Source organism: Seriola lalandi, unplaced genomic scaffold (assembly GCF_002814215.2).
Source record: "Seriola lalandi dorsalis isolate HSWRI2012SDOR001 ecotype SW California unplaced genomic scaffold, Sedor1 jcf7180002054890, whole genome shotgun sequence".
Classification (NCBI taxonomy): domain Eukaryota; kingdom Metazoa; phylum Chordata; class Actinopteri; order Carangiformes; family Carangidae; genus Seriola; species Seriola lalandi.
Window position 1 is genome coordinate 98,192 of NW_019525442.1, and position 27,559 is coordinate 125,750.

General features: G+C 41.4%; 3 protein-coding genes and 1 long non-coding RNA gene across 4 annotated transcripts; 2 read left to right on the forward strand and 2 right to left on the reverse strand.

Moving 5' to 3' along the window:
• Positions 1-7,027: 7,027 nt before the first annotated feature.
• Positions 7,028-12,501, reverse strand: prdx6 (peroxiredoxin 6). The gene is made up of 5 exons (XM_023429219.2): positions 12,336-12,501; positions 9,734-9,890; positions 8,624-8,767; positions 8,166-8,312; positions 7,028-7,374 (listed from the first exon to the last, which is right to left on the reverse strand). Exons 1-5 carry the CDS (start codon positions 12,425-12,427, stop codon positions 7,249-7,251), a joined length of 666 nt encoding a protein of 221 aa, XP_023284987.1. The 5' UTR covers positions 12,428-12,501; the 3' UTR covers positions 7,028-7,248.
• Positions 12,502-13,952: 1,451 nt separating this feature from the next.
• On the forward strand, positions 13,953-21,300 carry plpp6 (phospholipid phosphatase 6). The gene is made up of 2 exons (XM_023429200.2): positions 13,953-14,594; positions 17,537-21,300. Exons 1-2 carry the CDS (start codon positions 14,102-14,104, stop codon positions 17,902-17,904), a joined length of 861 nt encoding a protein of 286 aa, XP_023284968.1. The 5' UTR covers positions 13,953-14,101; the 3' UTR covers positions 17,905-21,300.
• Positions 21,301-21,402: 102 nt separating this feature from the next.
• LOC111671945 (flavin-containing monooxygenase 5-like) lies at positions 21,403-26,315 on the forward strand. Its single transcript, XM_087180103.1, has 11 exons — positions 21,403-21,555; positions 22,335-22,477; positions 22,622-22,806; positions 22,904-23,069; positions 23,285-23,427; positions 23,531-23,730; positions 23,883-24,018; positions 24,115-24,334; positions 24,447-24,519; positions 25,173-25,425; positions 25,556-26,315. The coding sequence occupies exons 2-11, from the start codon at positions 22,342-22,344 to the stop codon at positions 25,703-25,705; spliced, it is 1,662 nt and encodes a 553-aa protein (XP_087036229.1). The 5' UTR covers positions 21,403-21,555; positions 22,335-22,341; the 3' UTR covers positions 25,706-26,315.
• Positions 26,071-27,439, reverse strand: LOC147817789 (uncharacterized). The gene is made up of 2 exons (XR_015438672.1): positions 27,183-27,439; positions 26,071-26,813 (listed from the first exon to the last, which is right to left on the reverse strand). It is a non-coding gene; the product is annotated as an uncharacterized LOC147817789 (long non-coding RNA).
• Positions 27,440-27,559: the final 120 nt, after the last annotated feature.

The following is a 27,559-nucleotide window of genomic DNA, read 5'->3' on the forward strand; positions in this document are numbered from 1 at the left end:
CCCCCCCCCCCCCCCATTTCCCCCTCCTCAAATCCTCAGACCTACCTATGTATAAATAAACATGTGTACAGGCAGTCGACTCACCTTTCCTCACCACCATCCCCTACTCAAATAAACATGGGAGGGGGGAAGTGAGGGGTTAATAGGGCCAAGTTTAGGGGAAAGGAGGAGGAGGGAGGCAGCGATGGAGGCATGGAAGGAGGGGTGGAAGGTGAGGGGGGCCCAGGGGAGCTCATTATACTCAGACAGAGGAGACATTAACGCACGTACACACACTCTGACACACACCTCCAAACTTCTTTAACACACACACAGAGACTTATTACGCTCCATGTGTAGCATATGCTGGCTTAAAGCCCCATTAACACACAAAGTTTTATAAGCGCACTTATTGAAAGCAGTTACCCAGAAAACTCACTGGTTCCTGGTGGGGTGAAGCCCGCGAGCTACATTATAACATGAGAACGGAATATGCGCCTGTCTTCCAGGATGTCAAACTGCGTGTAGCAAAGACATGGACGGTGTTTTTAAGGTGGGATTTTGAGAAGTTAATAGTTTTATATCTTCTAGCACTCAGATGTTCCCCTTATTAAAGCAACATTACTCAGCAATAGGCAGGTATATTTGTGTTATCGCAGTAATATTAAACTGTTCTTTTTGTCTTTTCCTGCCTCTCTCTCTACGTTAGCTTGGCAGTGTTTATTTACAAGTGCTTGTTTTATGATCATCGCTTTAATTGATAGTTAACCATGGCTCTGCTCTCCCACTGTTGGATGAACATAAACAAGTACTAAAGCAAAACATGTGTTACTCTCTCAGCTCTCTCTCTCTCTCTCTGTGTGTATGTGTGTGTGTGTGTGTGTCTGTGTGTGTGTGTGTGTGTGTGTGTGTGTGTGTGTGTGTGTGTGTGTGCACATGACCCGCAGTGTGAGAGCCAGGAAAGCCAGACTGGTTTCATTATGCTCCAAACTAGCCCATTATGGTTAGGGAAAATCATCCAAACCCTAAACAGTTGCTATGGCAACGACATGTCACCTCTTTTTTTTTTCTTTTTCTTCAAACGTCCCTCATTCTTCTTGCTCTCTCTTTTTCAATTTCTTCTGGTGCCTCACCTCCACCCATTCTTTGCCCCCTCCTCCTTCTCCACCACATCACACTGAACACACACAAAGGCACAAACTGCCACGCACTCAAGTTCACGCACACAAATGTGCCCCCCCCCTCTCCCAGCGATAGTGTTTCACAACCACCTTCCCTCTGCCCTCTCGCACTGACTGCCCTCTGCTGAAAGAAAAATAAACCAATGGAAAAGAATACAGAGGATAAAAAACAGCAACAAGGTTTTGGAATTGTGAGGTCTCTATCTTTTTCCTCTCTGCTTCACTTTGTTCAGTTTTCTGGCCCGTCCACTTCTCTTCCAAGTCAGGTTTCTTTGTGGTGATAACAGCATGAGGAGTAATTGAATCAGATTCTGTGAATGGTCAGTTTTTTACCAGGTCAAGATGGCTTTTATTACTGTGACTGGTTCTTGAATTTGTATTCACCAGAAAAATATTTTTCAGAAACAGAACCAAAATGGTAATAATAGTAGACTTTTCTTATATTTTAATGCTTAAACGTTAACCTTGTAAATCTCATAACTGGTTCAAACTCATGATGTGGAGCTAAGCCTGGTTCAAACCAACAAACATTTATTCTAAATGCTACATAGTGGAGATCCTGCAGTTTCCAGAGATACTACTATGGCTATTTTGGGGAAATGGGTAGAAAATCATGCATGATTTTTCTAACCTTAAAGAAATTGTTTATAGTTCGTAGTCCTTATTTGCTTACTTGCTGGGAGTTAGATAAAAAAGACTGATACAAGTCTCATGTCTGTACGCTAAATATGAAGCTACAGCCAGGAGAGGGTTAGCTTAGCTTAGCACAAAGACTACAGCAAAGATACAGCTAGCCTCTCTCTCCAAAGGTAAAAAATCTGCATACCAGCACCTCTAAAACTTAGTAATGATTTCATTTTATTATTGAAGTTATCAGAGTTATATCTCATTTGTTTAATCCACTCAAAACAAACAAGCTTTTATTTAACATTAATGGGATTTAGTGAGGAAGGCTAGGTGTTTCCAGCCAAGATAACTGACTGCGTATTTAACGGAGGTAAAAGTGGCATCAATGGTCAAACATAACTCTCAGCAAGAAAGCAAATAAGTATATTTCCCAAAATGTCAAACTATTCTTTTAAATCTATAGTAGAGTAAAGCTTTACTGCGGCAGATGAAGTAAAACTACAGAGTGCACTGGGAGTGTGTTTTAAGGAACTTCGAACACACATGCACACATGCTGAAAACATTATTAATGTCTTAAATGGATCTAGTAGTGCTGCATTTTGTGGCCTGGCTGGTGGTCTGTGATTCTTATTGGGTTGTGTTTGATGTCTCCTCTTAATGGCAAAGACCCTTGTGTTATGATTGTGTGTGCGTGCGTGCACACACACACACACACAGATAGAGAAAGAGAGCGGCGCACTTTATTATGCGAGCACCCATTTGCCTTGTCGCTGTGATAAAGCTCTTGGCGCTGTAGTGGGCTTGTTTTAAAGCCCAGACACCCTTAGCCATTACTCAGGTGATATGCCAGTGGCTGGTGATCAATGTGTCTCTAATAGAGAGAATGGGGGGAGCAAAAAGCACAAAAAAAAGACAGCGATATTGATAGAGAGAGATAAAGATAAGCAAAGAGAGTGATTGCACTTTTACCTTCTCATCTATCACCCTGCTTGTACAGAGCACTAACTGACTCTAACCTGCTCTGCAGTAATAGCCTGTCTGGATGCTGTATTTACGATGTGCCATCAAAACAATGGCATTTATCTAGGCACTCGGATCATACACTTTCATCACTTTTATCATAATGTCTTCACCTCTGTGTGTGCAGGCGTGTGTGTGTGTGTGTCTGTTGAAAGGCTTTAGTTGGAGTGAGGAAAGCTCAAGGGTGAGTGTCGACTGCGAGGCGGTTAATGCTCCTTAAAGTTCAGCCAAATCCTAAGGTCAACACACATGTGTCTGTCTGACCTTCAATCTGTTCATCTGTCTTACTATCTGTCAGTAACTTTATCTTCTGTCAGACAGACTTGGTTAGTTGGTACACAAATATGCCTACAGGTTTTTAGAACCGCTCATAAGGAAGATTAAACAGCACCATGAATGCAGGAGAAACAAATAGACTTGACTGTTTTGTCTCTGCATGGGAAAGGGAAGCTGAAGAAGCAAAAAATTTTGATAAGCGGGGTTAGGCGAGATGGGGGAGGTGCCAGTGTGCGTTTGTGTGCTCAAGTGTGTGGGAGATGTGGAGAAGGGGGGCAGGCGAGAGTGCCAGGCAACGTAGGAGGGAGAAAGACTGAGAGCGCGTCTGGAAAGCATCAAGCCATAGCTCGGCATATGCACGGGTACATGCGCATGTAGGTTGTTGTGTAGCTCCTCTGGTCTCTGGCTTGTTAACCTGCAGGTCACGGGCAGCTTCAGGTGAGGAAGTCAATGCACGCAGCATGGGAATAATGACCTCTTCCATAGCGAGCTGGTGTTTTCATGCTGTTACCGCTCTGTGAACACCTTTTTAAAAAGGGATAATTTGGCATTTTAGGAAATATGCTTATTTGATGAGATTGATACCACTCTCATATGTGTGTGTGTTAAATATACAGCAAGCAGCCCGTTAGTTTAGCTCAGCACAAACACTGGAATGAGGGGGAAACAGCTAGCCTGGCTCTGTCTAAACATCACAAAATCTACTTGCACCTCGAAAGCTCAGTCATTAGCAGTTTACATCTTGTTTGCTTAATCTGTATAAAACATAAGTGTAAAAATAAGCATTTTCGCTTTCACAGCAGGTTCTGTGCTAGACTACTTCTTGGCTGGGCACGGGGACTTCCTGGGTTTTGTCGTCACCATGGTTCCTGTGCCAAACCACAAAGTGTCAAATTAAACAAGCAACATATAACATGTTAATTAGTGCACTTTAGAGGTGCTGGTGAGATTTCTGTTGCTTCTGACAGAGCTAGGCTTGTTTGTTTCCCCATATTTACATTCTTTATGCTCAGCTAAGCAGCTGCTGGCTGTAGCTTCATATTGAACGTACATGTATGAGATTGGTATCAATCTACACGTCCAACTCTTTGCAAGAAAGTACACGGTCTGAAAACACTTTCCCATTGGATAAGTGCTCCCAGACTTTTAGGCTCTACTGTATTTCCCCAAATATCAAATATTCCTTTAAGTCTCTGAATCCTGACAGTAAGATGAATGTTACTGCAGCAGCGGCAGACAGAGCTTGTTTAGCTGCCGTGTATCCTATCCCAGTTATTGTTTCTTAGGAAAACTGGAGCCTGGTCCGTCTGGGAGGAAAACATCTTCTCTGAGATAAGACAAGGCCACTCCTCTCAGAGCTGTGCTTATGCCTTTGATCAGCAGTATAATGTGTGTTTGTTCATCATAAAGACAGAGAGAGAGAGAAAAAAAGAGAGAAAGAGAAAGAGAGAGAGAGAGAGAGAGAGACAGAGAGACCAGCAGCTGGTATTGTGTTTGTGTTTTGCCCTGTGAGACGTGGCCCTGACTGGTGTTGTATTACATGTGCTAGTGTTGCTGAGGCAAGGTGGGGTGAGTTGGCTCGGTAGCCAAGAAGTGAGGGAGGGTAGGGGAGAAAGGGGTGGGGGTGGGTTAGTACTGGGCAATTAAGCCAGTGTCTGACACCCAAAGCGCTTCTCATGCTCTGGCACGGGCTATTGTCGTCTGGAATTTGAGAAATGCATTTGATCAGTACGGTGCGTCTCTGTGGGTGTTAGTTTGGATGACTCCTGGGGACAAAACAGCCACCAGAGAAGGGAAAGGGAGAACAGACAGAGGAGGCAGAGGGCAAGGGTTGCCTGATGAATACGTGTACTTTCATCACACATTTGACAATCTAGCATTTTTGTCAAGGTGAATACTGTTTTTTTTTTTTGCTGCACAATGAGCAAATTTGATCCAATCTCTACACAGAAAGAGACTCTGCCATCGTGTGGAGTGACTTTTATTACTTTTATGGGCTGATTCTGTTAAGTGAGCAACTGATTAAAAAGAAAAGAAGAACAACATTCCAGTTCACATTGTGTGTATGACAGGAGCGAGAAGGAGGAGGGCTCAGAGATATTTTATCTGGCCCTGCACACACTATGCCTCCCTTCAAATGAAATCCCTTCTCTTCTCTTTGACCTCAACATTCCTCAGCCACACAGTGAACGCAAAGGCCAGTGTGTGTGTGTATGCATGTGTGCGTGAGATCAGTGTTCACCTTCACACTACTTAAAGTAACTCATACAATTCTCAGCCACGCAGTTTTGAGGGTTGAATAACTCAAAGGGGAAACCTAAACTTCAGTCCTGGCTTCAGTGGCACATCTACAGTCGAGGCCGACCTGCTGAAATGAGTTAATCAACTCATCTTGCTCTCAAAACGAACATTAGTTCAGGCTTTCATCTGTGTCTGAAATACACAGGTGTTGTGATGCTTCATAGATTTAAAAAAGGTAAATCTATATACACGTAAAGATAAATTTATTCTCAAAAATGCAGGCTTGACATTATGAAATCTGTGTTATAGCCTGTGCTGTTTGTTCAATTAAACCCTAATGCATTATTTAACCTCACTAACACCCTCAGAATAAAAAAAAAACTTCAGTGGTGAACAAAGTACTCAGGTCCTTTAGTTTACTACCAATACAACAATGTAAAAAATACTCAATTACAAGTGAAAGTTCTGCATTCAAATTTACACTTTAGTAAAAAAGTACATTAGTATTATAAGCAAAATGTACTTAAGTACATAAGTATCAAAATCAATATTCCCTATGACTGATATATAATCATATATGACATTATTAGACATGTTAGTTAGTTAGTTAGTTAGTTAGTTAGTTAGCTAGTTATGCCCAGTGCTTCCCTACCGAGGGATTGGGCCCTTTCCATAGGGCCACAGGATAAATCTGAGAGGTTGTGAGATGATTAACAAGAGAGGAAAGAAAGAAAAAAAAAAAAAAAAAAAAAGTACGACTACACAAAATTCTCTGACCTTTCTCTGATCTTTGCTTTTTTAGTGATGATGGATCCTTTCAACCATGTGGGCCTCAAACGGTTACTGAAGTGAAATCGGGAGCTTAGCCGGTAAACGTCGCTTTGGAGGAACTGCTAAAAACATCAGATACGTGACCAGGAGCCACAACTAGACACTGCTTTATTCTCATAAGTTTACAATTCAACATACCTATACCTATATCTGTTGATTAAATGTAGTGTAAAAAGTACAATATTCACCTCAGAAAAGTAGTGGAGTAGAAGTATAAAGTAAAATCAATATGGATATAGTTAAATAAAACATAAGTACCTTAAAACTGTACTTATGTACAGTACTTGAGTAAAAGGACCACTGCTCATCAGCCTCCGTTTCATCTTTATACTGGCATTTAAAAAGCCTTGACACTGATCATAGAACAAACAGGGCTATCAGTTTAAAAGGCTTAATCCATGGTACATTAAAAACATTTAGGCAGCCAGGGCATTAGCCTGTAATGCTGAGTTGGCAAAACGGATGAAAAAGTAGAAGGGGAAAGTTTAAGAGCTTTCTGTTTAGACTGAGAAATCTAACAATATGGCAGAAAGTAGATATCAATTTAATGTGGCCAGCCTGCTATTTAATTCACAGAAAAGGTAAATAAACTAGTCATTTGGGTTCATGTGGTACCACTCCCCGTCACTGCAATTGTTGAGGGCAGGTTGGTGCTTTCAGCCTTGTGGCTGTCAGTATCGCTGCATCAATCATTATGCATACACTGCCGCCTATTGATACATGGTGGTACTGCAGCATGGTGGTGTTTTTATTTTAGGTTGCAGAGGGACACCTAGTGGCACATCAAGTCATTGCAGAGGCAACTGTTACTAAACCTCCTAAAAACTCTGTTGTCCCAAAGTGGAATCAGTGTGAAAAAGCTCAAAGAACATGTGTTAAGAGGGTGTTTATTGAGGGAGGATAAAGGCACTGTACATTGACACTATAATTATCCCTGGTTTGTTGCTGTGCACGCGGCATGACTGAAAACACTCGTCGCCAAACCTGGAAAGTGCAATCTATGATTTTGGTCAGTTCTCTAACGTGAATTATCAAAGGACTTCTGGGTCAAAGCGCAGTAAAGTAGAACAGGATGAAGTCCTTAGTGCGTCTTCAGAGCTGGGTGTAGCGCAAGTATTTCTTCCCAGACGGTACCTCTTTGGTTGTCACACCGTTGGGGAAGAGAGCAGCAGCTTCCGCCTCAGAGAGTGTGGGAATGACCATGACTTTGTCACCAGGCTGAAAGAGACAGGAGTCTGGTTTTAGCGTCTAGCCTTCACATGCTGATACTCACGCAGCGGTCTCATGTGGCTCCTGCGTCATGTGGCTTTCAGTCATTTTCTTCTTCACTTGTTGGCAGTTGCTGTGCACAGAAGTATCTGCTAAATGAATGCAACGTAAGGTACATTTTTTTTTTGTTTTTTAATTGTTTCATAGAGGCAACCAGTTCCGCAGAGGGATGTGGGAGTCTGCAACTGTCATGTTGAAACTTGACTGTGTCTATACTATAGTGTATCTGAGCACATTTAAATTGGACATAGTCAGTGTCGACTTCAACCGTTTTCATTTTATCCAACAATGCTAAAATGTTTGAAGGAGAGAGACAGGCAGAGAAGAGAAGAGAGGAAATGAAGGGCTAGAGTAACAGCAGAAATTTTAAGGAGTACTTTTACATTTTGGGTAATGCTCATATTTGCTTTCTAGCTGAGGGTTAGAAGACTCATATCCACCACTCTCATATCTGCCTGTTAAATGAGAAGCTGGAGCAAGGACGCAGTTAACTTCACTTCACTTCACTTCACTTCACTTCACCAGGCCGACAATTAGTCAGCCACCATAAAACGATTGAAAATAGCAAGTGGAAAAAAAAAAGTCTCTCTTAGTGTAGTTCTTAATAAGAGCTCAAATATTGTTTGTGCTTGATGAGCGCACAGTTAACATAACTGGCAAAGAGGACTATGAATCCATTATGGTTTTCTATTCTCACCCAGGAAGTTGACTGATATGAATACAAAAGTTGAACGATGTACCTTCCAGTCGACCGGTGTGGCAACCTTCTTCTGTGCGGTGAGCTGCAGAGAGTCGATAACTCTGAGCAGTTCGTCAAAGTTCCTCCCTGTGGTGGCGGGGTAGAGGATGGACAGCTTCAGCTTCTTGTCGGGGCCGATCACAAAGACCTGAAGTGAGAACACAAGGGTTTTACATAACATCCAGAATATACTTCTCTTTTTTTACTCTAGTAATAAATATGTCCACAAAAAAATAAAATAAAAGATAAAGTTTCACTAACCAAGTGAATTAATATATTTTTTAGTACAGCATGTCATCAAATCCAGTTTATATACAAAAATGGACAGCTACAAAGAAGTCTGAGAATAAAGCCCAAAGCCTTTCACAGGAGAGTAAGTTCGATATCATCTTGTCTTTTGGCCTTTGTTTTTACACTGATGGAAGGGAGGAAAGGAGGAAAGGAGGACTGGTTTCTTACACAGCGAGCAGTGAGGGGCAGTCCATCCTTGTCTCTCTCATCAGGGTCCAGCATGCCCAGCTGGACGGCCAGCTCTCTCTTGTCATCAGCGATGATGGGGAAGGGCAGGGTGCTGTCAGCCTCATTGTTAAATGCCATCACATCCTACACAAAGAGAAGGGACATACAATTTCAGCTTTTACACCTTTGCTTGGTGGTTATGTCAGTTAATTATTCTCTCCAGCCTGGCACCACAGGTTTGATGAGGTTTGAATCCTTAACTCTTTCATGAGCCATACACAGTAACAGTGTTACAGTGTAAGAGTACAGACACCATGGGGGCCATAACCTACATGCTCAGACACTAGGACTGTTCTGCCACCTCACAGATATTAAACATAATCTGGGAGGAAAGTGAGAGAAAACAGAAAGCATGTACATTTCTATGTTATTGGCAGGGAGGCAGGTGGCACTAATGTTCAAAACCAGTTCATCTAAGTGTAAGTTGTCCAGTGAACTCGGACCAATCACTGGGCTTTCTGAGCAGGCGTTGTTATAATGTGGCAGTTAAAAGACAATCACAGTGAATCCCCTCTGTGTCGAGGGGAAATGGATTTGGAGGCAAGCGGGAGCCAAGTTTTAAAATGATCCTGACAGAGTTTAAATCCATAAATCTGCAGGGTTATAAACATCAGAATGTGTATTGGCAAAGTGTCTTATCCTAACATCAGGAGTAAGACAGCACCATTTAGCTGCAAGTTTCTAAATAAGAGTTTCCTCTTAAGACCTGTTCAGAAAGCAGCTGAGAGACACTTTCACTGAGGAACCGAGAGAACTCCTAAACTAAAGTAAGAGGAAGGGCTGACACTGTTGCTATGGATCCTCTGTCTGAATTCACTTACTCGCTCTGTCTACATGATTGGCTGACAGCTGAGTGGTCTGTGTCATTGAATGTGAAATAAAATATTCATCAATACATAACAGCCTTAATATACACAAAACTGGATTGGGCTAAATAGACTGCATGATTAAAAAAATAAATAAACTATAAATGAAATGAAATTTTAAAAATGGAATTTAATTTAATTGTGTGTGTGTGTGTGTGTGTGTGTGTGTGTGTGTATCCCCAACCTTGCTCCAGTTGCGGTGATCCTCAACACTGTCAATGGACAGAGCAATCATCTTCACACCTCGTTTCTTGAACTCATCACTGATCTTAGCGGCGCAGGCCAACTCAGTGGTGCAGACAGGAGTGAAGTCTCTTGGGTGGGAGAACAGGACACCCCACCTGCAGAAGAAAAGATCCACGCAACAATAAGGTATCTTTTTCTACTCATCATTTTCTGGCTCAGAATCCTCATTGTGGAAAACCGCATTAGGAAAATAGCAAATAAGGTCATTGTCATCCAGCTACACTCATGTATTCCTCCTGACTGACCTCGAACAAAGCTTAGATTTTTATGGACTGGCAATGTTATGTCCTTCGAGACACAAGTTTAAGTAACCACACACAATATGAGGTAGACTAAAGGTCAAGACAAAGACAAAACAAAAGACAAAACTTCACAAGCTTCTACTTCTCTGTGCCTTTAATGCACTTTACATAGCTCATTTGAGGTGTTTCATGTTTGCATTTGTTCGAAATTTTCTGTTTTCTGCATTTATGAATAGACACACACATATTTCTCATTAGGTTAGGTTAGTAGGATTTAAAGAGTCAAAAAGACTTGAGAGTTGAAGAAGTGGGAGTTGAGACAACAGGGGGAAATGGCTAAAAAAAAAAAAAAAAAAAAAAGAGAAAGACGGAGAACATTTTGTCTCCTTAGAGGAAATTCCAGCCACAGATTGCCACAACGGGAGTCTGTGAATAATCTGCAAGACTTAAAATCCAGCTGTGTTGCACTGTGGGTGGACAGTGTGTTTCACAAGGAGAGGGAGGGGAAGGGAAACACAGACATGAGTCTTCCGGCAAAAACATCACTGAGCGTGTGACACTTTTTTGTTGTTGACCATTTTACTGGATGATTAGCCTCAAAACACACAAATGTTCTTCCTCATATGATTCTCTTCAGTGTGTTGCAATGTATCGTCACATGAGGATAGAAGCAACAGACACGCTACTTCTAACGGGCTTTGTGATCACATGATTATGGGGTGACCAGAAGCCCTGATTAGACAGGGACTCGATCAAGCATTTGCTCAAGTGGAACAGGCTGGAATGCTGGAAGCTGGTGTCGTTTTAAGTACTACAAGAAATTTGTATTTGTTTTTGTCAATAGTCCACACGTAGCCCACATAGGCTTTTCTGAGACCAGTGATTCTAAGTTACACAATGTGACCAAATATCTGGTTCTACACATTAAATGAGCAGCAGTGGTAGGCTTCAACAGAGGCTGTAGAAAGTGCTTATTTTGCTTCACAGGGATTGTTTGGTTCTAGCACTACAGAAACAAACTCAATCAGCCACTCTTGAAAAACTATGGAAAGATAAAAAAACTAGGACACCGTTTCAACAGATGGTCGCCTCTCACAGGCCAACATCTATTCCCACAGAGGAATGAATAATTTAATATTTGTTTATTTAAAATTTAAGCAGTCCATTTAAGCATGCTAGAGTATGTCTGTTTGGAAAATAGGGCCAGTCCCATGTTATAACGGCATATCTGCTGACTCATTGTCAGGACAAGGAAATAAAGGGAAAAAATCCTCAAAGACTATTTTAGAACTGAGATGGTGGTAGTAAGGCTGCAACTAACAACTATATCCATTACTGATTAATCAATCAAGTATTTTTTTCAATAAACATGACACCAAATTAGACCAAAATATATTTGGTCTAAAAAATGTCAATAAAATGTGAAAAATGTCAAAGCTTGACATCTTCAAATGTTTTGTCAGCAGGATCACATTTAAAAACCAAATATTATTTAATTTAATTTAATTTAATAATTAATTTTAATGAAAGTTTTTGGAAAATAATACAACAAAGTACACACTGTCCAAACCAGGCATGCAATACTCCCTTTTTCACTCTTGCTCTGATAAAAAAAAGAGGCCGAGGGTAACAGGGTCTCACATCAGAGCAGATGCAGTGAGGCACAGTTCCAAGTTCACACACAATGCAGGCCTTGTTCTGACTGTGCTTACACCTCACTAATGAACTGGCCTGCCAAAACAAAGACACCCCATCGGTTGATTCACACTGAATTACACATAAACAAAGTGATAACAAAAAAAAAAGCTTTCTGCCCTGTCTCTGTTTTTAATGTGCAGTTAAAACAGGTCCATGTTGTCTTAGCTAATCGAAAAAACACAAATAAAAGTTTTCTATATCTTGAAGAAGTACAATTGTAGACGTATGTGTTATAATACTAAGGATAATATAACACATTTATAGTACCAGTCATAAGTTTGGTCAAACTCTGTAAGTCATTATCCTTACCTAATCCAACAGAGTCATGCTTGTGTAACAGCCAGCAGGTGTCCCTCATTGTCACGGCCAAATACCTCTGTAGGCAGATTGATCTCAAGCTCACCTCTTGGCTTTTGAGTTCAAAATGAATCCTTACTGTGACCAGGGAAGTGCCAGCTCCTCGGTCTGACAACAGGCCTGAACACAACCTCCTAACGCGGCTCAAATACAACATTGCACAGTTTCAAGCGTTTGGCCGAGACTCAGAATGAAACAAATCAGTAACAATACAAAGCCTGCACGTGGAGCCTGCGCACTTACGAGCTGCCCAGGAAGTCGTGGAACTTGATCTTGCCGATGGTGGTGTCGGCCTCGAAGTTGGGGAACTCGTCTCCAAGCAGAAGTCCAGGCATGGTCGCTTCTCTGCTGCTCAGATACAAGAGAGAGGAAGAGGGACAGCTCGCCTGTCTGTCCAGGGGTGATCACTGATCAGCACCACATGAATGGACCCGGATAGGGAGGGACCAACTCCGTCACGTAGCTCATTGACCAACCAGAGAAAAGATACGAAACGATACAAAATAAATCTTTTAGCGACTTTATTAAACAAACATAGTTGCAGATATTTATTTTTAAAAGGCACTATTATATGTACAAACAAATGCAGGTAAATACATAGGTCTACATTTATAGAAACGAATAAATCAATTTATGACATTTTAAACATGAAAAAAAACGTCAACAATCTTGTCCACAGTGTCTCTGAAAAGAAATTTTTTTTTGTTTTTACAGGTTTTTACCGGTTTTACAGACAGAATTATAGGCAGTTTAAAGTTCAACATGAAACTCGGATTTATTTTCTAAAATTGAAGAAGTGAAAGTGATCTTTACGGTCAGTATAATTATTCTGCAGTTGTTCACGTCCGACTTGTGCTAAGTGCAAATGTACGTTGACGTTTGTGATCTCATTCTTCATTAGCCATGCGATGCATGTAGCTATTCATTAACTTCTTAATTTGATTCATGTTACTTAATCTGTTACTTTGGGTTTTTTTTTTTTTTTACTTAAATAATGATGCATACTTCTCCAAGCAAGGTCACATGACTGCTGGGCAGAGAGCAGCAGGAGAACAGAGCTGTGCATGAAAGCACTCACTCCTCCCTATATAGTCCACTATATAGTGAATTTGCTATTTTGTAGTGCTGTCAAATTGTATAGTTAGAATTATTGTACCCTATATAGTGGACTCATAGTAGCCTATCCCATATTGCATCATAAAAAGTAGTGTACAGCCAGAAACAGTAAATATTTAACAGTAGCTGAAAACCCAGCGCTTCTGTTCAGCCACCTCCTCGTTAAAAAGGTCACATGCCAGTTAATTGCAAAAAGTGCCTACTTTTTCAAAGGTCATAACATAAACCATAAACCTAAAATATCCCGCTATTCATGGGAAAGAGCAAGGAATGTCAGCTTTGGTTTTGTATACAATAACTACTTAACTATTCTTCCTCAGGCAGAGATTCAGGAGGTTTATCCATGATGATGTTGTCACGACTCCCCAACACTGGTTATTATCAACATGTGTATTATAGTTTATTTTGAGTCATACACAGATACTCTGTCCCCCTCAGATGGATTATAGAACAGGCCCCCATAGCAGAGCCTCTGCATGAATATGACAATAAACATTTCTTATTAGAAAGTCAATCAAGCAACAACCAAGAAGATCATCTTGACTACAAAGAGACACAAAATGAAGCAACAATAAATTATGTTTTGTGTCTCTTTGCAATGCCGTTTATACACAGTCTAGGGTTAGGTTGGTGCGTTCAAGTGGAATCTTTCATACATGGAGTGAGAGCCAAGAGGAAAATCGTCACGTGTACATTTTTAGTAAAACACAATTTCCCAGGTTGCTTTGCGATAAGAACAACAAAGATGGCGATTCAGCTTGGTGTTCGTAGACGTGATATGAATTGTGAGACGTACAACAGATGAGCTAAAGGAGCGACAACCGACACAGCACTGCAGAAAATTTACCACTGCGGTGTAACTACATCACAGTGAATCTAGACTGACGGATAAAATGCCTTCTCCCAAAGCTAAAAACCCCGGTCGCAGCGGAGGAAGTCCGGTGCTCGGCAGCTCTAACGGCCGTTACGAGTTCATGTCACTGACGAAGCCGCTGAACCGGTCCTCACCGCCGAGCCTCCTCCAGCGGCAGGGCTCCGACCCGACCACCGCCCGGCTCCGAGCCTCGGAGAGCCCCACTCGGCGCCGGGGCTCCAGCTCCTCCACGGGCTCGGGAAGCGGTCAAGGGCTGCCAGAAGAGGACGGTATACGGCTCAACCCGTCCTTCATCCGCGTAGCACTCAGCTCCCTGCTCGCCATCGACCTGTGGCTGTCCAAGCGGCTGGGGGTGTGTGCCTGCGAGGACTCGTCCTGGGGAAGTGTGCGCCCGTTAATGAAACTGATAGAGATATCGGGACATGGCATCCCCTGGCTGGCTGGCACCGCCTACTGTATGTACAAGAGTGACAGTGCTGCAGGACAAGAAGTCATGCTCAACCTCTTAATGGGTAAAACAAAAACTCTGCTAATTGTTCCTCCATGTGTTGTTTCCCCGTGTCTCCCTCTCACAGAGAATTTAAACACAGTGACAGAAAGCTTTACCCGGCGTCTTTGCAGACATGTCTCTTGGTACCTCTGAGTTGCAGTATCTGTGTCGCAGCCTCCCTTTTCCTACCTTGTCCTGATTTGCCATGCGCGGCTCTGCTGTCAGAACTCATCTCAGCCATAGAAGAACTGATCCCACCTCCCATGATCATCTCCGTTCATTTTCTGACCCATTTTACCTTTCCTCCATCAGTGCAGGTAGCCCCTCACCTGTTGATGTCATTTGTTGTCCATTCTGGCCTTGCTCCAACTCCGTTTGCAGTTTCCCGCTCCCCATTTTTTTTTTTTAACAACTATTGAATGTTTTCTCCAGGCTTCCTCCAATATATCTCATTCCAGTTGTGTCAGTCAGCCTACATGTCAGCATTGCCAACAGATGAATGCTTCTGATTCAATGCAACCGGGCCTTAATGTGCAGATTGGATTGTGTGAAATATAGAATGCAGCAGCATCTGAGGTCTTTTGTTATGCAGCTCTTCTCCAGCACACCATGCCTTTATTCACCAAAACATTTTCCATTTTATCTTTGTTAGGATGTTCCCAACTCAAATGAAACATGGTGTGCAAAAGAGCAGTTGTGTGACATGTGTTAATTTTGTGTTGTTTGTATGTCTCCATCTTGGTTGGTCTTTGTCTTGTTGTTTTGCTCAGTAATATGAACCCACAACGGACTTTGTTATTGGTTCTGTAATTTTGAGTTTTTGCCCTGGTGTGGGATAATGACAGTGACACATACTCAGAAGTGACAGGTGAGTGATTACGAGGGAGGTAGATGCAGGTCTGTCTCTTTAGGTGCATGTTGCTCAGGTCAGAGAAGCTGTGAAGAACACGTCCCGCCACTCTATTGTGTAGTTTGTCAGAGATTTGTTGACAGTTGGAGTATGTGACTGTATTTATTAGGCCTGAAACTAAAGTAATTAGTAATTTGACAGCAAATGAATTGAAAACAATTATGAGAACGGATAAATGTTCAAAGTAATTAACCAAATAAATAACCAGATTCAGCTTCTGAAATATGAGGCTTTGCTGACAGAAACTGAAACTGACAAAGCAATAAGTTGCCTCTGTTATCAAATTGTACTGTATGATACAGTCCACCTCAGCTGTTTGTGTATGACTGATAAGATGTGTGGAATATAGGTTGCATTTAATGAGGCATTAAATGGTTGATTGCCCTTGTAGCAATGGAACTTCCCTTGGGAGGACCTCCCTGTTTTCAGTCAGGCTTGCTCCAAGAGTACAGTGAAGGTACAGTACAGTAAGTATAGCCTCTGGTCCTCTGGCATTATAATTGATTGGTTTAAGAGGTATTAAAGTGTGCAAACCAGGTAAGCATCATGAAAGTCAAACATTGGTGTCTGGAAAAAGGAAATCAGATTAAAAAGGCAATGTATAAACCACAGTTTTGAACAACAGCACTTATTTGACAATAGAGTGCTTATCAATAATAAATAAAAAATCTACTGTTGCATATTAATTTAGGTGAAAATCTTTCATTGGACTCCCAGCAGCGATTGGCTCACTGCCACCTGACTGTTGCATTAATTTTTCAGTACTGCAGTCCTGGAGAACATAAAACATCTGATAAAAAAAAACAAACCTTATCATATGCTCAATGCGGTTGTATAGCATAAAAAATCCCATTATACTCCCCCTTTTAAATATGACTGCAGTTGTCCCTCCAGATATCATATATGTTGTTCTGTCTTGCTCACATGTATCTATTGTAAAATGTTGTTATACATGGAAAAAATTGTCAATTTTGTCAACATGCCAGCCTCTGCTGTCTTGACTACTTAATCTCTCGCAAGAAAGTAGTTTTAGATAGTGTTCGTTTTGCAGCGTCATTGACTCCTTTCATCAGTGCTGCTGTTTTAAGGAGATTTCTTTCAGTTTCATCATACTGACTGAATCTTTGTTGCTGCATTGTGGTGTAAACAACAAATACAATATTTGAAAAAGGCAAGTTTCAGATGCACATATTCTAAAATCGAAAATGCTTTGAATGCCTCATGCCAGGTCCCTTGAACTGAGGCGCCTAAATGGAGTGTAACTATTATTAGTGTTATTAATTATGCCTGATTTTGACTATAGTGAGAAAGGGCTTTCCAAGATGATCAGTGTGAAATTGGATAACTCAACACCATGGTGAATTAACTTTATAAAACTGGCAAATCACCCAAATCTACTTTGTGCAAAAGGCCCATTAACATTTCTCACTGGAAATGCATGAGAAATGGCATGGACTACCATCTACCACAGTGTCAGCCTTGATACTACCACCAGATGGTGCCAGCGCAAAGAGCTTTTAAATCCCATACATGCATGTATATGGCTTTGGGGGGGGGGGGGGGGGGGTCACGGCTCAGGTGGTAGATCAGGTTGGCTGCTGATTCCTGGGCAACTCCTCGCGGGAGCAGCTGGAAAACAACAACAAGGACAACATGTATATGGGCTGGATGCCTGTCGTAATACACTGGATTTATATTCAGGCTGTACCAACATTAACCAGGCAGCCACATTCAACACTGCTTTGGGTTATCAAGTTGGCACTGTCCTTTACCAAAAATTTCCTGTGTAGCCTCGTTCAGATTTCTTTTCTATATCAATCCAGTGAAACATTCCTTATTTTTTCTTTCAAAGTCATCTGTGTTTTTATAGTTGTGACGCAAATCTGTACCAAGGATACAATGATAACCACTGTTGCTGTTACATTATACCCCTTCCTTATATCTCTTAATGCCTTGTATCGGTTTGCCAATGTCCTTTGTGTTAGTGTGATTGCATTACTGTTCATATATTCGATGGTAACACATCTCCCTCCTCATCTCCTCCTTTCCTCCAGGCCTGCTGTTGGATCTGGTCCTGGTTGCCATTGTTAAAGCAGTGGTGCGTAGGCGTCGGCCCGCACATAACCGTATGGACATGTTCGCCACCTTTTCTGTGGATCGCTACTCCTTTCCTTCCGGCCATGCCACCCGTGCCGCCATGTGCGGGCGGTTCCTGCTGGCTCACCTCGTGCTTGCGGCCCCGCTGAGGGTCCTCGTCCTGCTCTGGGCCGGCCTGGTCGGGCTGAGCCGAGTGCTGCTGGGCAGGCACAACGTGACTGATGTGATGTTTGGGTTCTGGATGGGGTATTGGCAGTACAACCTGGTGGAGATGCTGTGGCTCTCACCTCAAACCCTGCAAGGGCTGCTGGGACAGTTAGCTTAACATGAAGGACTGAAGAAGGAGGAAATATGAGCACTTGCACAGCTTTTCTCTTTTACACTGATATATAAGAGACGGTCGATGGTTCTTTGACTAGAGAAGAGATCTCTATCACACACATCCTTGTCTGTCCACAGGTATGCGCACTGTTGGTAGGCCCCTCCTGTTATCTCCATATTTAAATTGAGGTCAGTTTCCAATGATTTCCCCATTCTGCAGTTCATGCTTCTGTTCACCTCCAGCCACCACACCCAAACCCTCATGAACATTCATTTCACCCATTTATGTCAGTTATTATTTTCTTGACATTATCACTGTCACATTAATAATCAACCAAAATATATCACGTATGACTAATTACTTATCATTTTTGATGGATTACACATTATTAATATCAGGTCATGCACATAAATCCCTTACAGAGTGCTACCATGGACGACACAGCTGCCATATCATACCTGTTATTTGTACCTGTTTTAGTATTTCAACACTAAAACACCACTTGTTAAACCCTTTATTTATTAAAAAATGAAGGATGGTCTAAGGATAGAAATATTTTAATTTTCCAAAACAATTCAGAAGAAGTGTGTGGAAGTCCTCTTCTCTAGGCAGTGACCATTTCAAATAATGTTTTGCGTATGAAGTCTTAGTAAAGCACTGACACACTGTACAACACATTTGCCTTTCTCTTAAGGAAAGAAAGGCTGTATATTGGATGGACTTGAGGTAGCGTCTTTACATCTTCATTGTAAAGTAATGAGCCATCCATTCACCAAACATAACCTGCTGAACCGAAGAGAAATGACCACAGTTTGGCTCGACTGGTGGTGAAGGAGCCACAGATTTGCTGCTTTACTGAGGAAAAAATAGGTCAAGTGTTTTCAGTCACGTTCACCTACTGTTTGAAGTTAAAGGACTTTATTTGAAGGGCATTGAGTGAAAGACCATAAGCTGTGGTTTTATGAAAAGGATAGTGGCCTGTAGTCTGCCAACAAAATGACCGTTATGAGTTAATTAGCTTATGACTGATTCACCACATTGTCGTAGAATTGTTCTCTTTCTCAGGACAAAACCGAGTCCATCACTGCATTATACATATGAACATTTGGAAACAAGCTGTGAGCCTGTTAATTCAGTTTTCAATCAAGGTCTTGCTCTGATTTCCTGAAACTCACATGACTTGCCTCTCATCTGAACACCTCTTACCTCTGAGTGTGAGGTATGCAACACGTTGCAGCTGAGGTCTACCTACAGCTCAGAAAAAGGGAAGCATGTCTAAATACCTGAAGTGTATTCAATTACACTGCAAGTTCAAACTTGATCACTGGCTCTGACTGAGGATAACACATTACATTCATCACCTCTCCACTAAATCTCAGTCTGAGAAAATGCTAAAATAATGTTATGGTTCTATCTTTATATTAAACAAACTGGCTTCTCAGTGGTAATGATCATTGAATGCAATCAGTGGAGAGACAGTAATTAAGAGCATTTGTTAGACGGTTTAAGTGGCATGTTAAAGTAATCCACTATGGATCCACTAATGTGACCTTTTCTATCACCTGAAATTTTGTTCATAAAGCGACTGTGCTAAACGTGCACTGTGAAACCTTCCTCAAAGACACTGACATTGCAATGATTCTCATCTCCCAGAATAGGATGGACTACGTTTATTCATTAATTGACATTTGGGGAAAAAAAAAAAAAAAGAATCTGAGAATGTGTAACTATTGACGTCATCTCCCATCAGTGATGTGGCAGTATCATGTTTGCATCGAGCGTGGATGAGGGTGGATGTCACAACTCTTTTAATTTGTTATGTCATGACCTGGTGTGCCGCCAAAGTTCATGGAGCAGTGATCAGGATCAGAACGTAGTGAAAAGTTTTGTAACCCACTACACGACAAGAATGGCCACAGAAAAAAAAAAAATCTGAGCCCTATTTTATTCAACATGATCAAGACAGCTTTATGGAAATCATCTACGTAAAGTAATATCACATGGTCAGTGTCTATGTGGAGTAATGGTTGGATAGATTTCAATCCTTTGTCATGTGCTTCCATAATGTTCTCAATTAACTATTAATTCTCAGTTGAAGATTCAAAAAGGCAATAATCTGTAAAGGGATCAATGTTCCAGTGTTGAACTGTTGCAAAGGGATACTTTGACCCACTGAGCAGGTCTGAAATCTTAATGTTTAGCCACATATGTAGGCCAGGGTGGGGGGGGGGGTATCCTTTCCAGCGTTGATGTCACTTGGTCTGTTCATGGGGGTGTGTTAAGGTGCACATACGAAGCAGCATGTTTAATGATTACACTACATCTGCACACTGACTTGGAATTGAATGCCATGCATTGCCATTGCGCATTTGACACACACACACACACACTTCTTAGCACTGCCAGAAACCAGGACTTGTCCATCTGCAGGTGCATCCTGATTTCCAAGTGTGCTGATCTGTGTTAATTTGTCTAATAATGGGGGTTTTGGTCAGATATGCCAATATTCGTTTTTTTGTAAATGTATTTCAGCTATTTACAATTTCTTTGACAGAAAGAATGTCTAAGTGTGTGTGTGTGTGCGTGCGTGTGCGTCGTGTGTGTGTGTGTGTGTGTGTGTGTGTGTGGTTTTTACCAATCTTGTACTTCACTTTCTGAAAGATTTTTGACTGTGAGCCACTTCACGTGTCCTCTGCCAGTTGGTCCAAACCAGATCCAGATATCTGGTATGAACCAGCGTAATATAACAGGCTGTTCCCTGACACACACTTGTGCCCCATCGTAGACTGTTTCATTGACCTCTTACATGCTGTGCCCTCTTTCTGCAATAACTGACCAATGATCTTCCCAGTGCGAGCGATGAGACGACCAACGAGTGAGGTGGCAGCTTTCCACCCTTTTTGTTTTATTTCACTACACTTCTGTGGCAAATCTCAAAAATATGCTGGACGGTGAACATTGTGACCAAATGATTTTTTACAATTGATTTATGTTGTTTTACATGTTGATATTGAGAAGAATCTTAAATATGAGACAAAATGTTTATCGCAATGAATATATTTTATGTGTTGGGAATAGATTTTGCACATTCTTCCTGTTGCCTGTTGATACCACCAATAAGAAAAATGCATTGATTTATTTATTCAGCTCTTAAAGATCTTCAGCAACATCTGCTCTTGCACATTGTCAAACATGAAGTCGGCCCCATTGTAGTGCACTCAGTTTTGCCTGCTATATAATATAAAATGTTAATGTATATACATATGCCTTTATGGACATGTGATTACACTGTGTTATGTTCAGTGGATTTGAATGTGCTGTTCAATATTCTTTGAAGGGTTCTTGCTGAATGATTTGATTGTAGTTGTGATTTTTAATTAAATGGGGAACAAATGCAAACCTGTCCCACGTCATGTATAACAGAAATGTTACTCATTAAATTCCACCCACATGATTTAACTCAGAATAAGCCAATTGAACTTTAGTCAAAGTCAAACCCATTGGATTTCGGGAAACACAGCCTAACTCACCTTTTTTGGGCAAGAGTAAAAAAAATGATGCACCTCTTCAGTCACTGTTTCAGTATAAAAGTCTTTGATCTGTGGACGCTCGTCCCACTTGACAGGCACACAAGACCAACCCGCAAGGATCAAGGTAAGACAGAAAATGAATTGTCGTGCTGGTATAAGTAACCGTAGAGGGTGTTTTTAATTTTAATGCCATTGTATAGTGAATCTGCAATATTTTATTCTTGTGCATATTATTAAACTGCAACGTGAATGTGAATGAAAAGAAGGAAGATGAAATACAATTATTATAATTGATTAACTTTGTTTTTAGCAGTTTTTTTGTTTTTTTTTAATGCATAACTTTGGAGAAAATTGCATCCAGTAGGTGATTCTAAAGTTTCAGTGCTCTCAAAGAATATCACCTTTTACTTCTAGGAATTGAGAACGTTTTATGACAGAACCTGAGATTAGGGGAAGATAAATCGGGGGATAAGAGTTCAATAACATAAACAATGGCTAAACCATTGGTGGCTTTACTTTGTATGTAATCAGTAAAATCTTCATAGCAATTCTATAGTCCAATGCAAGGATGGTAAGATATCTGATCTACTTCCTTGTTCTAGTTTAAAGTCTAATTTTGAATGAGTTGAAAATGAGACTCAGCTCTTATTACTGAAGCATGATCAGGAAGTTTTTTACTTTTATTTTTTAGCACAAGATTTTAATATAGTGCAAATTCCAGCACACATTAACATGCCTTTAGATACAGTAAGACATTGCCTACACTCAACATGCATATGTTTTAAATAGTAGAATGCACATTGTCATATTATTGAGCTGGGCAGGATTGAGAGTTGCACACATGAAACTATGCACTTAAATATAATCAGTAAAATTCACTTTTTAATCCTTCTCCTGTTGCAGTTCCATCATGGTGCAAAGAGTAGCAGTGATCGGGGCCGGCCCCAGTGGCCTGACCGCCATGAAGGCTTGTCTGGATGAGGGCATGGTGCCAACCTGCTTCGAAAGCAGTGATGACATGGGCGGACTGTGGAAGTTCAAGGCAAGTCACCGATTTAGAAAGAACAAAAGCTGACAACCGTTTTGTGTTAATGCCCCGATGCCCCAGTCGTTTCATATAAAACTGGATGACGATGATTAAGTTGCTGTCAAACTTACCAATCCTTATTCCTCCTCTTCCCTGCAGGAAGTGTCTGAGCCAAACAGAGCCAGTATCTATCGTTCCCTCACGATCAACATTTCCAAGGAGATGATGTGCTACAGTGACTTCCCCATCCCTGCTGATTACCCCAACTACATGCACCACTCCAAAATCCTGAAATACTTCAGGATGTATGCAGAACACTTTAAACTGCTGGAACACATTCGCTTCCAGGTAACTCAACATGACAGAAAGGAATTCCATATGTTTTACTTGTAGTTATGTCCATAGATTAATACTCACTCAATCACTTCTCAATTGTATATCTCAGACCTCAGTGAAGAGCGTCAGACAGAGATCAGACTTTGCTCGCACTGGTCAGTGGGAAGTGGTGACTGAGACCAGAGATGGACAGGAGGAGCGGCATGTCTTTGATGCAGTTATCTGCTGCGCCGGTCACTACACCTATCCTAACCTGCCACTCAAAGACTTCCCTGGTAAAGACTTCCCCGTTTTACAAAAATCTCACCCGGCTCACAAAATGAGGGAGATTTTTACATTATATGCTGAAATACTAACATTACTGCAGGATCGTGTAATTTTTCACCTCTTGTTCTTGGCAACAAGATTCCTACATCTGTTCGAACGCACGTCGCCATTACAGCAGGCAGAGTAACACCATTTATGAAAATGTAATTGTGCTTTGTTGCAGGAATTGAGACGTTTGAGGGAAAATACTTCCACAGCTGGGACTACAAGGGGCCTGAAGACATGTACGGGAAGAGAGTGGTGGTCATCGGCATCGGTAACTCAGGTGGTGACATCGCTGTGGAGGCCAGCCGAGTGGCAGATCAGGTGAGGAAGTAATTCTTGATTGCATTTGTCTTCTTTTGATGCGACACGTTGATTCACGATTATTAACACAAGTTGTGTCCTGTCTTGTCTTCTCGTTCTGCAGGTGTATGTGAGCACTCGTCGCGGTGCTTGGGTTATCCGTCAGGTTTCTGACAACGGCCTGCCAGTGGACATGAAGTACAACACACGCTTTGTCCACATCTTGTTCCAGCTGCTGCCGATCAACTTCCTCAACTGGTTTGGTGAGAAGAAACTCAATGCCATGTATGACCACACCATGTATGCCCTCAAACCCACACACAGGTAGGTGCTGTCAGGATCACACAGGTTATTGCTCTGCATAAAATCTGACTATTTTCTCGTGTGCAGGAGTATGAGTTACTCTGCATCTGTCCCGGACATCAGAATTTCTCTCCCTTTGTCCTCTGATCTACCTTTTTCCGCTGCCTCATCAGGCTCTTCAGTCAGATCCCGGTGATCAACGATGACCTGCCTTTAAAGATTCTGTGTGGGTCAGTCATTGTCAAACCAAATGTGAAAGAGATCCGCGGCTCCACCGTGGTCTTTGATGATGGCAGTGTTGTGGAAAAGGTCAGAGAATTGTGTCTTCTAGGACACCCACATGAACCTTTGTTCACTTCGAGCACAATTTGAGCTTATCACTAACTTTTCTCCTCCTTGTTACAGGTGGATACAATTGTATTTGCCACAGGATACAACTACGATTTCCCCTTCCTGCCAAGCAGTGCTCTGTACAAGTCTGGGCACCGTGTGGGTCTGTATAAGCACGTTTTCCCCCCCAACTCGGAGCATCCAACTCTGGCTGTTGTGGGTTTCATCCATGCTCTTGGAGCCATCATGCCTCAGGCTGAAATGCAGGCCCGCTGGGTCGCACGTGTTTTCAAAGGTGAGGCTGGCTTCATATCCGGTTTATCACCTGCCATTAGTCTGGAGTAGATACTTCCCAAGCACATGTCAGTCTGTTCACCCCTATCTGTCTTCTGTGTTTTGCTCCTCAGGACATAAAAAGCTGCCCTCAAACAAGGCCATGATCAAGGCTGTTGAAAAGGACACCAAAGACATCGACAAAGAGTAAACCCCCCAATATTTGTTGCCTCATAAATTTTGCAACCAGTATTGTCCCTTTTTTCTGTCCTATAAAAAGTTAGATTAATAAGTTTCTAAATTGTATTTTGGCCACTTGGGGGCAGCAGAACAAGTTGTAAGCACAATGACACACTGATATATTGTCACCATAAACAGTTGCCTATTGCACATTAGCATTTATTTGGAGTCATGTTTGCAAGTTCAATTTTCACTCTCCTTTTAATGTTAACTTTTTTGGGGTTCGTGGGTGGGGGAGGGGCAGCTGCCTGATGCGCCTAGAAAATAAGTTGACGAGAGCAGAGCTGTGTGTGGAAAAAAACCAAAATGCTCCTTAGAGTCGAGGGATAATTCTCTGTGGGTTTGTGACTATGAGCAGCCACTTTCACACTACAGATATTACTTTGATCAATCTTTAGTAAAAAAATTTTGATTAGTGCAGCTTTAATCACAATTAAGTATCTTAAATACTCCTGCCGCTTTTATAACTTCTCGAGCAACTTTGAGCAACTTCTCAAATTGAATTATTTTATTTATGGATAGCAAAACCACCTGAGTACAGACAAATAATGCTACATTTTATATTCATACTGAACTCATACTATACTGAGTCATTAATTTCTGGTTTATCCTCTGCACAGCTACATCGTGTCAAAGCTGACACCCCTGCAGGTGGACTTTGTTTCCTACATGGATGACATAGCTGGAGAGGTCGGAGTGCGCCCAAGTCTCCCCTGGCTCTTCTTCACAGACTACGCACTGTTTAAGAGGGTTTTGTGGGGACCTGTCACGGCCTACCAGTACCGCTTGATGGGACCAGGGAAATGGGAAGGAGCCCGCAGGGCAATATTCACCCAGTTTGACCGCATGTACCAGCCCCTAAAAACCAGACAGGTCTGAAATGAATGTTGTTTCTCCTACATTCTATAAGTCTTGTGTGTAATGTTAAATATATGTACACCCCACATCATTTTAACATGAAGTACAGTATACATATGTAAACGTATTGTTCCATCTCTTCCAGCTGGTGGAGCAAGAGCCCTCAAATTCTGGCCGCCTGATTAAGCTGAGCCTGACCCTCATGGCCGGAGGAGCTGCTGCCTACTACGTCCATGTGCACAACCCAACCACCATCTCCACCCTGCTGTCCAAGCTCCATCCACAAACAGTCTGAACATGCTACATGTGAAAAAAACCTCTGAAACATACGCGCGCACACACACACACACACACACACACACACACACACACACACACACACACACACACACACACACACACCAAATACCATATCTACTGTTTCTAGATCCCCTGAGAAAATATAGTTCAGTATGCTGCCGTTTGGGTTGTGATTATGGCCAATGACTGTAGGGGGCACTGTCTGAGCTGCTGATTTGTGCAACAGTTATTATTGTTTCTTTTTGTTTAATTTATTTAAATTTTTAAACTTCAGTTTCTCAGTTATAACTAAATACTGAAAAAAATAAACAATCACCCGATGTATGAGAAAAATGCAAAACAGGGTTTTCAGTGTCACAGTCACACACTTTTGTTCACCCACAAACCTTCCTGACCTCCACATTCTTACAGTACTTTCCCCCTGCACTAGGGGTAGTAGCTAAATGTGTCTCTTATTATTTTGTCATTTCTGTGTTCTGTGTCTGTTGAGATTTACTGGATAGTTAACAACTAAGCTAACCAGGTGTATTCATGTCCTATTTAACTTTAAGTCCCCATGAAGATAGAATATTTTTCTGGTGTGAATAAACCATTATCTCATCTGAGTTTCTCCTTGTGTTCAGCTTTATTGGAATGTCAACATTGAAATTGAATACCTAGAGTCTTTGGAAAAGAAAAATCCAAGGAAGTCTTAGTATAAAAAAATGGCTGACACCAACACATTTTGGCTAAAAGGTTTCCAATAATAGAATAATATGCATACTAGTGACCATTAATGAAACAAAAAAGACCAAGTTATTTGGAGGATTCATTGTAAATACAGCTACATACAGCAGGCAGCAGTCATTTCTATATTAGTACAATGTCGTCATCGTCTCAGTGAGCAGGCTAGATATAAAAGACAAACAAAAAATGAGCCCTTCTGATCCTCAACATGGAACCTCCTGTGAGACAAAGATCACCCCTAACAACCTGTTAAAGGAAGTGTTGCTTTAACAACGTGCCCTTACTTTGAGCTGATGAAAGCGCTTATTGGCCACTGGGAGATCTGAAAATTTTCCATGAACTTTTCCATGCTGAGCAATCAGTGGACTGAGCGAGCACTGCAATTTCAGAGAGAGAACATATACTGAAATTTTAAACCTAATTGAAATAAATTAATAATTCAGACTCCTTTGGTGAATACTGATAGATTTGTACAGATCAGTAAAAAATATTTTCCCGATTCCCTCATTTATAGGATGATCCCATTATAAATGAACATCTCACACATGTTTGGACAATACGAAAGCAGTTTGGAGTCAAGTCAGGGGTTCTTTAAGGAAAGGGGAAATAATGTGAAAGATTTTAAATTCATTTATATATAGTATTATAGTTAAACTGTCAAATCATGCTCTCCTTAATAATGGCAATCCAACAAAAATTAAACACTGTGTTAGTTTCTGTATGTATTATTAAAATAGTAAACCTACTGTACTGAACATCACATTCCTCTGACAGACACAGTAGTGGAAATTTCCATTAGGCTGGGCAAAGTCTACCCCTCTCTGTCCATGTTACTTTTCTGTCCTTGATGCTTTTTTTTCCTGAGCCATTATCTCATTCCTCCCTTACATGCGCCCTTAGATCCTCTCATGCATGTTTTCTTTGACTGCACTGACCTGTCTAATGGACTGTACTCTTTCCACATCTGTGCTAATAAACGTAGCTCAAACATCACCAACTGAAAACATATTGTCAACTCCAGTGCATGCTGCACATAAGTGACTGGATGACAGGTTGAGACCTCTGGAAGAAGCTCAAAATAGAACTGCCCCTCCTTTGTGCTGACAGGAGCTGGTAGAGTTGG